General features: G+C 36.7%; 1 protein-coding gene across 3 annotated transcripts in view; it reads right to left on the bottom strand.

Annotated features, from left to right (window-relative positions):
* Window positions 1-12,893, bottom strand: part of pot1 (protection of telomeres 1 homolog) — a 39,786-nt gene that overhangs the window by 25,133 nt on the left and 1,760 nt on the right. For all 3 annotated transcript variants that reach the window (XM_065292052.1, XM_065292054.1, XM_065292055.1), the window contains exons 2-4: window positions 11,049-11,184; window positions 8,876-8,954; window positions 8,483-8,580 (exon numbers count right to left, since the gene is read on the bottom strand). In XM_065292052.1, coding sequence (XP_065148124.1) covers window positions 8,483-8,580; window positions 8,876-8,954; window positions 11,049-11,168 — 297 coding nt within the window. In that variant the 5' untranslated portion in view covers window positions 11,169-11,184. The remainder of the gene's footprint in view (window positions 1-8,482; window positions 8,581-8,875; window positions 8,955-11,048; window positions 11,185-12,893) is intronic.

Below are 12,893 nucleotides of genomic sequence, written 5' to 3'. Positions count from 1 at the left end.
CAGCTAAATGGTTACTAAGGTGTTCTGTGGTTTGTAGCATCTTGCTCAGCGATTGCTAAAGTGTTCTATGGTTTTAGCATCTTGCTATGCAGTTGCTAAGGTGTTCTTTGTTTTTTTAGCAAGCTGCTAAATGGTTACTAAGGTGTTCTGTGGTTTGTAGCATCTTGCTCAGCGATTGCTAAAGTGTTCTATGGTTTTAGCATCTTGCTATGCAGTTGCTAAGGTCTTTTTGTTTTTTTAGCAAGCTGCTAAATGGTTACTAAGGTGTTCTGTGGTTTGTAGCATCTTGCTCAGCGATTGCTAAAGTGTTCTATGGTTTTAGCATCTTGCTATGCAGTTGCTAAGGTCTTTTTGTTTTTTTAGCAAGCTACTAAATGGTTACTAAGGTGTTCTGTGGTTTTTAGCATCTTGCTCAGCGATTGCTAAAGTGTTCTATGGTTTTAGCATCTTGCTATGCAGTTGCTAAGGTCTTTTTGTTTTTTTAGCAAGCAGCTAAATGGTTACTAAGGTGTTCTGTGGTTTGTAGCATCTTGCTCAGCGATTGCTAAAGTGTTCTATGGTTTTAGCATCTTGCTATGCAGTTGCTAAGGTCTTCTTGTTTTTTTTAGCAAGCTACTAAATGGTTACTAAGGTGTTCTGTGGTTTTTAGCATCTTGCTCAGCGATTGCTAAAGTGTTCTATGGTTTTAGCATCTTGCTATGCAGTTGCTAAGGTCTTTTTGTTTTTTTAGCAAGCAGCTAAATGGTTACTAAGGTGTTCTGTGGTTTGTAGCATCTTGCTCAGCGATTGCTAAAGTGTTCTAGGGTTTTAGCATCTTGCTATGCAGTTGCTAAGGTCTTTTTGTTTTTTTAGCAAGCTACTAAATGGTTACTAAGGTGTTCTGTGGTTTTTAGCATCTTGCTCAGCGATTGCTAAAGTGTTCTATGGTTTTAGCATCTTGCTATGCAGTTGCTAAGGTCTTTTTGTTTTTTTAGCAAGCAGCTAAATGGTTACTAAGGTGTTCTGTGGTTTGTAGCATCTTGCTCAGCGATTGCTAAAGTGTTCTATGGTTTTAGCATCTTGCTATGCAGTTGCTAAGGTCTTTTTGTTTTTTTAGCAAGCTACTAAATGGTTACTAAGGTGTTCTGTGGTTTTTAGCATCTTGCTCAGCGATTGCTAAAGTGTTCTATGGTTTTAGCATCTTGCTATGCAGTTGCTAAGGTCTTTTTGTTTTTTTAGCAAGCTACTAAATGGTTACTAAGGTGTTCTGTGGTTTTTAGCATCTTGCTCAGCGATTGCTAAAGTGTTCTATGGTTCTAGCATCTTGCTATGCAGTTGCTAAGGTGTTCTTTGTTTTTTTTAGCAAGCTACTAAATGGTTACTAAGGTGTTCTGTGGTTTGTAGCATCTTGCTCAGCGATTGCTAAAGTGTTCTATGGTTTTAGCATCTTGCTATGCAGTTGCTAAGGTGTTTTTTAGCAAGCTACTAAATGGTTACTAAGGTGTTCTGTGGTTTTTAGCATCTTGCTCAGCGATTGCTAAAGTGTTCTATGGTTTTAGCATCTTGCTATGCAGTTGCTAAGGTGTTCTTTGTTTTTTTTAGCAAGCTACTAAATGGTTACTAAGGTGTTCTGTGGTTTGTAGCATCTTGCTCAGCGATTGCTAAAGTGTTCTATGGTTTTAGCATCTTGCTATGCAGTTGCTAAGGTGTTTTTTAGCAAGCTGCTAAATGGTTACTAAGGTGTTCTGTGGTTTGTAGCATCTTGCTGTGCGATTGCTAAAGTGTTCTATGGCTTTAGCATCTTGCTATGCAGTTGCTAAGGTGTTCTGTGGTTTATAGCATGTTATGCAGTTGTTAAGGTTGCTTAGGTGTTCTGGTTGCTAAGGTGTTCTGTGGGTTGTAGCATGTTTCTACAGTATGTGGTTGCGCAGGTGTTAAGTGTTTTAGCAGGTTGCTATGCGATTGCTAAGGTGTTCTCTGGTTTGTAACATCTTGGTATGCGGTTGCTAAGGAGTTCTGTGGTTTTAGCATTTTGTTATTCAGTTGCAAAAGTGTTAAGTGGTTTTTAGCATGTTGCTTTACGGTTGCTAAAGATTTCTGTGTATTGTAGCATATTATGCATTTGTTAAGGTTGCTAAGATGTTCTGGTTACTAGGGTGTTCTGTGGTTTTAGCATTTTGCTTTTCAGTTGCTACAGTGTTTTATGGTTTGTAGCATGTTTCTATGCGGTTGATAAGGTATTCTGTAGTTTTAGCATTTTGCTATTCAGTTGCTAAGGTGTTAGCATGTTTCTATGTGATTGATAATGTATTCTGTAATTTTAGCATTTTGCTATTCAGTTGCAAATGTATTCTATGGTTTGTGGCATGTTTCTGTGTGATTGATAAGGTATTCTGTAATTTTAGCATTTTGCTATTCAGTTGCAAATGTATTCTGTGGTTTGTGGCATGTTTCTGTGTGATTGATAAGGTATTCTGTAGTTTAAGCATTTTGCTATTCAGTTGCAAATGTGTTCTGTGGTTTGTAGCATGTTTCTGTGTGATTGATAAGGTATTCTGTAGTTTTAGCATTTTGCTATTCAGTTGCTTAGGTGTTAGCATGTTTCTATGTGATTGATAAGGTATTCTGTAGTTTTAGCATTTTGCTATTCAGTTGCTAAGGTGTTAGCATGTTTCTATGTGATTGATAAGGTATTCTGTAGTTTTAGCATTTTGCTATTCAGTTGCTAAGGTGTTAGCATGTTTCTATGTGATTGATAAGGTATTCTGTAGTTTTAGCATTTTGCTATTCAGTTGCTAAGGTGTTAGCATGTTTCTATGTGATTGATAAGGTATTCTGTAGTTGTAGCATTTTGTTATTCAGTTGTTAAGGTGTTAGCATGTTTCTATGTGATTGATAAGGTATTCTGTAATTTTAACATTTTGTTTTTCAGTTGCAAATGTATTCTGTGGTTTGTAGCATGTTTCTGTGTGATTGATAAGGTATACTGTAGTTTTAGCATTTTGCTATTCAGTTGCTAAGGTGTTAGCATGTTTCTATGTGATTGATAAGGTATTCTGTAGTTTTAGCATTTTGCTATTCAGTTGCTAAGGTGTTAGCATGTTTCTATGTGATTGATAAGGTATTCTGTAGTTTTAGCATTTTGTTATTCAGTTGTTAAAGTGTTAGCATGTTTCTATGTGATTGATAAGTTATTCTGTAATTTTAGCATTTTGCTTTTCAGTTGCAAATGTATTCTGTGGTTTGTAGCATGTTTCTGTGTGATTGACAGTGTTGGGAGTAACGCATTACAAAATATAATATATTACAGTAATATATTCGTTTTTGCTGTAACGCAGTAATATAACGCATTACTAATAAAATTTTGGTAATATTTTACTCGTTACAGTCTTAGTAACGAGCGCGTTACAACAATGCATTTAAAAAATAGACGTGTTATTTTTTTATTTTATTTGACCAATGCGCGCGACCAGCATCCACACAGGAAAAAGCTGCGGGTAAAATAGTAATGGCTGCGTCCCAAACAGCATACTTCCATACTATATAGTAGGCGAAAAGCACTACTTCTCGTACTCTTTGCCTACTATATAGTATGGAAGTAGGCGGTTTGGGATGCAGCGTATGTCTGTTTCCAGGTGCTGTATGCAGCATGTTAATTTTTACTTTAATTTTGTATTTGACGCGTTCCTTAAAGAGCCGAATCTGGGAAGTCCGCGGCTGTATAAGCATTAACTAAAGTGGTCGCAATCAGGTCCGGTAGCGCCGCATACGCAAAATTCTGCGAATGAGAGCACTAAGTAAAAGCAACAGAAAGTTTCTATCGGTCTCCCATGCTGCTTGAACCTCAGAAGTAAAGAAACTTTTAGAAATGTTGCCAGTAAAATCCATATCAACAGCAACAATGACAAGGTAAGCTAACGTTGCTATGGTTACAGTCCATATACATAATAGATTGCTAGGCTATTCCTATGCTATCTACAGTTTCATTACAAACAGCAACCTAAACTACAACATAACATTAGTGTAGACTTAAACATGGTTATTTAAATAGAACATTTAAACATCACTGTTTAAAGTTTTACCAGCCTTTGTGTGGGAGCCTATATTCATTGTTTGGCAAAAAACAGTGTCCCCCATGTTTGTCTGTGTTTTATTAAGCAATTATATGTTAACCTAAATGTAATCCTCATATTGTACTGAAATGAGCTGTATTCCTTGAGGCCTGATCCTCCAATAGCACTTTTTGATAAGTTGTGTCAACCCAGTGCATGCCAGGTTTGTGCTGTGAATCTGAATTAAAAGTGAATTAAAGATTAGAAATGAAAAGAGGTTGCGTGTCTTGCCATGTTATTAGTCTATAGGTTGCATTATAGTGGGCTCTAGCTTTATTGTGTTTGGTATGTCTACAATCATTTACCAGACTTTTACCAGATCATTTGTCCATGTTTATGACTCTGACAGTCATTGTTACTGTTTTTTGCCATAAGTCTTCACTGTGCCTATTCAAAGCTCGAGGGCCAACACATAACTTCTAGATTTATAAGCATCAATAAACTACATTTTAACATTTTATAATGCCTAGTCATACTTCTGTTATTTTGATGAAAGTAACTCAAAAGTAATGCAAAAGTAGTGTAACTCATTACAGTCAGAGTCAGTAATATTGTAATGTAACTTATTACTTTCAAATGACAGTAATTTGTAATATATAATGTATTACACTTTGGAAGTAACTTGCCCAACACTGGTGATTGATAAGGTATTCTGTAGTTTTAGCATTTTGCTATTCAGTTGCTAAGGTGCTCTGTGGTTTAGTCGCTACGGTGTTTTATAGTTTTTAACATGTTGCTATGTTGTTGGTGAAGTGTTTTATGTAGTGATGGAAATTTTCGTTCATTTAGGTGACTCGTTCATTTTCAGTTCGTTCACCAAAATGATTCGTTCAGATTCGTTCACTGATTCGTTCAGTGACCATTTCTTAATTTTACATAAATACGCCAATAGGTGGCGAAGATGTGTGTCATTATGTGTTATAAGACAATGAAAGACTTTTTGCAAAAACTCATTAGTTTTTAATAAAGCTCAAATTATGAAATACTAAGCATAATTTTATCAAGCTGCAGAATATAAGACACACGTACATTTATAGTACATCTAATCTGGATTTGTTTGTAAATAAAGACTCCAGTGCTGTGAGTGATTGGCATGCCTCCTCTGGTTCAGTCAGTCATCAGATCCTCGTTCACGAATCATAAAGTTTCGGTCATGTCGTTCAAGACTTCGTTCAGACGCAGATGACTGACTAACGTTAAAGTTCAGTGAAAGGGTGGATTCGTTCAGCAGCTCAAACTTATATAGACGATTGGCTCATGGTAACAGAACAACAGCTGCCACACATTTAATTTATTTTTACGACAGTAACCAAAGTGACCAAGATAGTGTTTAGTAAAACTATATTAAACAGAAATACCACATTTTTCTACAGTAATTACCTTGATAATCCTTTGTTTTAAGGTAAATAGTCCGCCTAAACATGGTTACTATAGCTTTACTAAAATAAAACCACATGATTCTTTCACAAGATTGTTTACATTGCACTCGCTTTCTGTACGATCCCTCTCGTTCATTAGGTTGTAACTTGTACCAGTCATTCAGCTTGTTTAAGAACGCGATCTCTCATTCTTTCAGACTCAAAACAGCGGCTCGGTCAGTGAAGGGCGAATTCATTCAGTACCTTAAGCCAATCATATGCTCGGCCACAGCTCATATTCGATTGCCATTGGCTCGTACTTTAGTCAGTCTTTGAAGACAGAAAGAAAGCCGCGCTTCATTTGTCCGTGCTCCTCAAGAAGGGAGGGAAATTTCAGTGAACGAGAAATATGAGTCAATGGATGGCGTGAACGAGAACGATTCGTTCACCTAAAAGATTCGTTCAAAAAGAACGATTCGTTCACGAACGTAACATCACTAGTTTTATGGTTTTCAGCATATTGCTAAGTCAATAGGGTGTTTTGGATAAATTAAGGATCTCTTCTCTAAGCCTGCAGTCCCTCCTACAGTCAAAGTTGTGGTGAACCGCGGACAACAAGGCATACATATGCACTCCAGGTAAAGGTGACCCAAACTCACACCACCTCTAGTGTCTTGTGTATGTCATACTAACAACTGGTCCCCTATGTGAAGATCACAACAGAGTCTTAAGGTATGGTTCATGTTTGGAGCACAAATAAATATCACTCACTAACATTTACATGCGTTGGGTGAACTGACTAACCGAACACCTTATTTGTTTATCTTAAGGAACTTGCAATTATTTTTAGATGCCTGCTTAAGGACTATAGCACTTGCAGATGTCTTTACAAGATTATTCCTTGCTTACAGATATTCAGAGATTGAAATGATAACATTTAGGTCTATCGTTATACAGACACTGCCAAGTATCATGATAGCTCATCAATTGTAAGCTTTATCTTCTGCCAGTGTTATAAGAAAGCTGTTACATGAGCCAAATGGCTGTTTTATCATCTCTCCTCCGGAAAGCTGTTGGCAACAACAATGAATAGTAAAGCTTGTTTGCCACAAAGTCGAACGATATGCTGTACTTTCAAAGACTTGGTTTTTGTTACGGACGCACAATGGAACATTAATGCAGTCTTTAATCGCCGCAGACTTGCACAATGCTTGACCTCCAAATCAGAGAACGTGAAAGTTTGAAGCCAATGCCCAGTGCATTACTGGAAATATGAGTGTGGATAGGAGAAGGTTCTGGTAAGCAACAGATAATCTTGCGAGGTGACAGAAAAGAGGATCCTTGGGGAGCCTTTTTCTCGGCACCATCCGAGAAAGTAAACGGCAGGGTTTTGACTGAAGCCATGTCCCTCAAGGACGATTTTCTCACACAAAGCCATTGTATGTCAGTGGAAAGCCGAACTAAGCTGGAACAATTGTGATTCTAGAGGCGAAAGCTATAAAATACTGGCAATGCAACCAGGATACTTCTTATACCATCTTGAGATAAATGCCATCAGGAGGCCAGCTGAAAAAATCTAAGGAAGAAATATTTGTCACTAATGAATGAACAGGCATGTATGTATGCATTTAAATTGACTCTTTGGTTAAAGCTGCAATCTGTAACATTTGCCTCTTTGTCGCCATCTCTGTTTGAAACACAAAAGTGCAGGGTATGTCATGTACTTATCTTTAGGTGGCTTTTATTCAAAAGACTTCAAACTGTCTTTTCCTTTTAAATCGTACCTGACAGCTCAACTTACAAAGCATTACTCTGGAGAAACGAGTTTTCAACACTAATTTGTTATAATTAAAAAAAATTCAATGCAAAAAAGTTAAATAAAGCTGTGTCCACACCGCCAACGACTAGCAACGGCGGAGCGACACAATTAATTAATCATTAATTTCAATAAAAGCTCGGCCAAAATCTGTAAAATGCTGCCTACGCAGGTAGCATTCCAAGGCAGGAAGGCATCAAGGCATGTCCGAATCCAATGTTTGCTTTACTTCCTGACTCCTGAGATACCTTCATCTTGTCCCACAATTCTCTGCATGTGTGCGCGCTGGGAATGTGATTGGTCGAGCCTGGGCGAGTTCGAAAAAATAAAATGGTGGCATCAAATTTAGTGTAAATAAAGTTATATTTTCACTTTTTACACCTTTTGATTGCATTCTATCGAGAAATTAGCATTGCAGTTTTCAAATATGGTATTACAGTAGTTTTCACTAAGTGCTCACTGTTTATATTTCAGACAGAATTCCTATGAAGTCTGTCAAAATGCGTTTCCCAGAGCTGCCTTAATCCCGACGAAGTCATGAGGCAGCAAGGCAATAAGTCAGCTGCCTTGGGTTTGGACACAGCCCTGGTGATTTCAACCATTGGCGAAGAAAGAAGGCGTGTCCAGCTACTCAACAAAATTTTATGCAAATGATGTGCAACTTTCAGAAGCGACAACCAATGAGAGTGAAGTAGGCGTTCACGTCATCGGTCTTTCATCATTTATTGAGAGGGAACACTTAACAATAATGTTGCATTTGTTAACATTAGTAATGCATTAGCTAACATAAAAATAACACGCTTTCTAAACTAACAGAACTTTAGAACGGTTTAATCTGAATCTCTGTACTTTTGTTGTCCTCTGATTTTAAGTGCTATATAAATTAAATTGAATTAAACTAACGATGAGCAATACATCTACAGCATTTATTATTCTTAGTTCATGTTAATTTCAGCATATCCTCATACATTATTAAAATCAAAAGTTGCGTTAACATTAGTAAATGCGCAAGGAACTAACATAACATGAATTGTACTGGCATTTACTGTGCTAACATTAATGAAAAGTAATAAATGCTGAAAAACTATATTGCTCATTGCTAGTTAATCTCAGCGAATGCATTTACTAATGTTAACAAATACAACCTTACTTTAAAGTGCTATCATAATATTTCCAAACATTCATACAAACATTAAAATGTGTTAAGAGAAGCCTACCCCTGGTTTGACAGACTGGGAAAACTCCTGTGCCAACGTATTGAAGAGAATGACGTTGATTGATGTATGTTCAGTGGCTGACTGAGGGGGGTCTTCCTCTGCGCAAAAAGAGAGAAAAACGCAACAGCAAGAACTCAGCACGGTACCACTTTCATTTCCAGAGAGCGGCGGTGTATTGGTTATTTTAATGGGACGTTTTAATGCAACAAAGCTACGCAGCCTGGATGTCGGTTTGTTTTGTACAAATCTTTTAAAGCCCAAAGCACCAGAGCTGCTATAAACAGAATGCGAGACAGATAGCGTGTCACTGCTGACAAAACAGATTGGCTCGATGTGTCGCAGGCTTGTTCGAGATCTTTGTCTTCGCATTGAAATTCAAATTGTTAGACTCACCTTTGATCTGTGCTTTAAGCATTTCTGTGTCATCTTTCTGCACGCAGGACAGCACAGGACCTTTGTGAACCAACCTAGCCTATTCAGAGGAGATAACTCACATAAGCACTTTTAAATAAATGAATTGCCATACTTATGAAACACTGATGCCCAGTTTCACAGACATGGCTTAAGCCTAGTCCTAGAATAAAATCAATGTTTTTGAACTGAAAATAAGTTGCTTTGACATATCTTGTAAGATGCACAAGTTTGCAGTCCTGCGTTTACTCCGGGTACCAAAACATGCAAGTTAGGTGAATTGGAGATATCAAACTGTCCCTTCCCCAACCTGTGTATGGATTAACTTGTCTGGATCAACTTGTGTATGGATTAATAGGTTCTTGACGTGAATATAGCCATATATTGTAATTTTTTCCCTACGGCATTTTTATAAAAGCAACTTAAATATCCTAATTTAACTAAAGCAGAGTCCTGTCTTAAGCCAAACCTTATCTGTGAAAACGGGCCTAAAATTCGTATGTCATATAACCCAGGGGTTTTCTAACTTTATGAATGCAAGGACCCCTAAATATAATAAAACCTTATGCGACGGACCCCTAAACAGGGCTCAACATTAAGGACTCCCCGGTGGCCCGGGGCAAGCGTGAGAGACGTTCGGGCCAGTAAAAAGTATTGTCACTTGCCCAAACGGGCCAGTGCTTCACCCTCAGTCACTAAAATATTTTTTAATCAGTGTATATCATTTAACATCTTGGAAGCATACAATAGGCTTTATGCCCAGCTGCACTACTTCCTGAACTTCAGCCAGCTCCTTGTTTCCTGACTGCCATTATTGGACAAACTGATTAATCCAGGTGTGTCTGATTATTGTTGATGTGACTACTGAGGTCAGGCACACCTGGGTTAATCAGTTTGTCCAATAATGGCAGACAGGAAACAAGGAGCTGGCTGAAGTTCAGGAAGTAGTGCAGCTGGGCATAAAGCCTATTACTTGGGTAAAAAACGAAAGAAAGAAACGATGCAATATTTTGCACAACAATTTGCTGTCAGTTTACAGGTAAAGCAGAAAATTTGGGAGCCTTTTTTTGTTGAAACATGTCTGTTGTATATGTATACAATATATTTGACTTTTGAATAATTATTTTTAAATATGTGACACTGAAATTTTTTTATTGGGGCCAGTGAAAATTTTGGCAGGGCAAGTGAAAACCTGAACCACCCAGGCCAGTATTAAAAATTTAAAATAATTTTTATTTATATAACCTTTCAACACCCAAGGTCGCTTTACAAGGATAGGACATGATAATCATATACAAACATGAAAGTCAACAATATTAGCAGTCACTACAAGAATAATGTAAGGGAGAGAATAATATAAACCCTATATATATATATATATATATATATATATATATATATATATATATATATATATATATATATATATATATATATATATATATATATATATATATATATATATATATATATATAAACCCTATATATATATATATATATATATATATATATACCCTTTTAAAACTCTTTATAAAAACATTTAAACTCTGTTAAATAAATTGTCATTTTGATAGAATAAAGAAAGTATATTTCCATATTTCTGGCTATATAGTAGGTTTTTACCAATTTTATCTGAAATTTTTGGGGACCCCTTTGAACCTTCTGTTTGAAAACCCCTGATATACTGTAGCCTACAATGGATGCACATACAGAGGAGCTGCATGCATCATTAACTAGACTTTGACAGATGATCTTGAGAATTGAGAAGATTACATCCCTCTCTAAACAGTATTTTCGGATAATGGTCGCTATAACCGTTTTCCTACATAGCTGTGCAATGTCACTAGGCAACCTCTTTTAACATTATTTCAGCATTTTATGCCCATTTATTTATTCATTTGGCTTGTACTGGTGTGCTAAGAACTGTAATGGACATTCAGCTGGTGATACCCCTCACAAAATTGTGTAGTTTCTATAAAAAAAAAATTATGCTAGCAGGCCTTTATTGTAAAAAACAATGAAAAATGTAATTCTCATTACTAACACATATTGCAATTCATTGTCTAAGGTTCATAGGTTGTTTGTTTTAAATGCCATCAAGAGGCAAAGACATGATTGGTCGATTTTTAAAACCAATGAATGTGTGACATCAAACCTTAACAAATCCATTAGAGGGGTCAGAGGTGACTGTAAGGCTTGCGATAGAGACACAATGAAGGTGAGATGGGACCTTGGCGTCTAGGTCAGAAGAATCGATGACTTTGTGAACAGGCATTTGATTTTGCTGATAGCTGCAACAAAAACAAAAAACAAACAATGCTTAGATGTCAATCAAATAAAGGCACTTATGCAAATAAACCTAAATTGTGTCTCTAAGCACGTAATAGGTACGGTGCTGACAAAGCCTCTCTAATACGATAAGACCCACGTGGGACAGCCAAAAATAGACATTTCATGCAATTGACTAATTAAGAATGAAGAATTGCACATACATTTATATGCCTATGCTGAAAAAATCTACCTGAACCAACTTGTCACATGAGAAGCAATGATGCAAATCATACAAATTATTTTTGAAAGGGACGCCGATGTAGCTCACTTAGAGCAAAATCATATGCAAAGCTGAAATGTAAATGATGTTTAAGGGGACTTCAGCTAAACATAAACGTGTCCAATCCACCTTTCAGCTTGTCATGAAGCGCACCTGCTGGAGTTTCATCCAATGCATTCATAAAAAACCTCTTCAAGGTCTAAACATCTGGGAAAGCGCTCTACTGAGGGACTCGATCTTTTATAAACCTGGACTTTGTCGCCCTTGAGTGTCGTAGACCACCCGTAAACAACATCTGCGAGATGCGCAAGACAAGGGCGCAACAATGTCATCTTCACTAACTAAACCAAACTAAACGTCAACTACTAAAACTTGTAGGTGGGTTGTGGTCATTTTTAGTCCTGCATAATTGGTCGATTAAGGGTGATTTTTGCAAATGCAATGCACAATGGCATACACTGACATTTGTGGGGTTTGTCTGCATGCTTTATGTGTTGCAATAGCGTAAATGTAAGGTATGCAACAAATCTCCAAAATATCTATATTCACATATGCGACCCTGTCTGTGATAAGTCACTTTCATTAATTTCAATCTTTGACTTGATCTAAGATATCAGGGTTATATTTCACACAATGTTTTTTTTTACATCATGTAGGTTGATTTTTTATATATATAATAAACAGTAAATCACACAAAATGACACTGTCAATAACAGTGTCACACTAACTGAACATGTTTGCATTTCATGCATTATGTTTCATCCCTACAAAAAATAAGGTGTGATGTCTTGGCAACGCATGTATATTTTTCACACATTTTGATATATTCGCCCCCGACTATGCACGGTAAACATCATTACACAGGGTATAAGGTTGAACCTTTGTGTGATGTTGTTAGTTCTAATGAATATTCCTACGCATTTCTCCCGGGCCTCCCGAAAAGGAAATTGAAACCTCCGAAGTGGAACGAAAAGGAACTAAGCCTTCACAAAGGGAATTAGGCTTTACTGTTTAAAACACAATTCAGGAAAAGAAAGGAAAATCAATACATGATGTGTCTAATTAATTCCTGAAGGGATTTCTCAATTTCAAACAAGAACAAATACAAAGCATATGTCCTATATCCGAAATCAGAACTACATATAATGGAAGCTTATTATTTTATGAACACGAAGGAAGATGTTTTAAGTAATGTTTGTAACCAAACCGATTAAAGGCCCCATTGACTTCCTATAGTGAGAAAAAAGAATACTATGGAAGTGAATGGGGCTTCTGATTGGTTTGGTTACAAACATTTCTCAAAATATTTTATCAGAACAAAGACATTTTGAGCTCTGAGAAAACTAGACTATGCAACATTTTTTGAAGTATTAAAATGATTCAGTTATTGCAAACCATTGCTATATCTGTATTGTGGTGCACGTTTGCAATATTCTGGTAATTTCAGTA

The sequence above is a fragment of the Paramisgurnus dabryanus genome, chromosome 23 (assembly GCF_030506205.2).
Source record: "Paramisgurnus dabryanus chromosome 23, PD_genome_1.1, whole genome shotgun sequence".
NCBI classification, from domain to species: domain Eukaryota; kingdom Metazoa; phylum Chordata; class Actinopteri; order Cypriniformes; family Cobitidae; genus Paramisgurnus; species Paramisgurnus dabryanus.
Note: the sequence above shows the minus strand (reverse complement) of the source record. Positions and strands in the feature narration are given on the sequence as shown.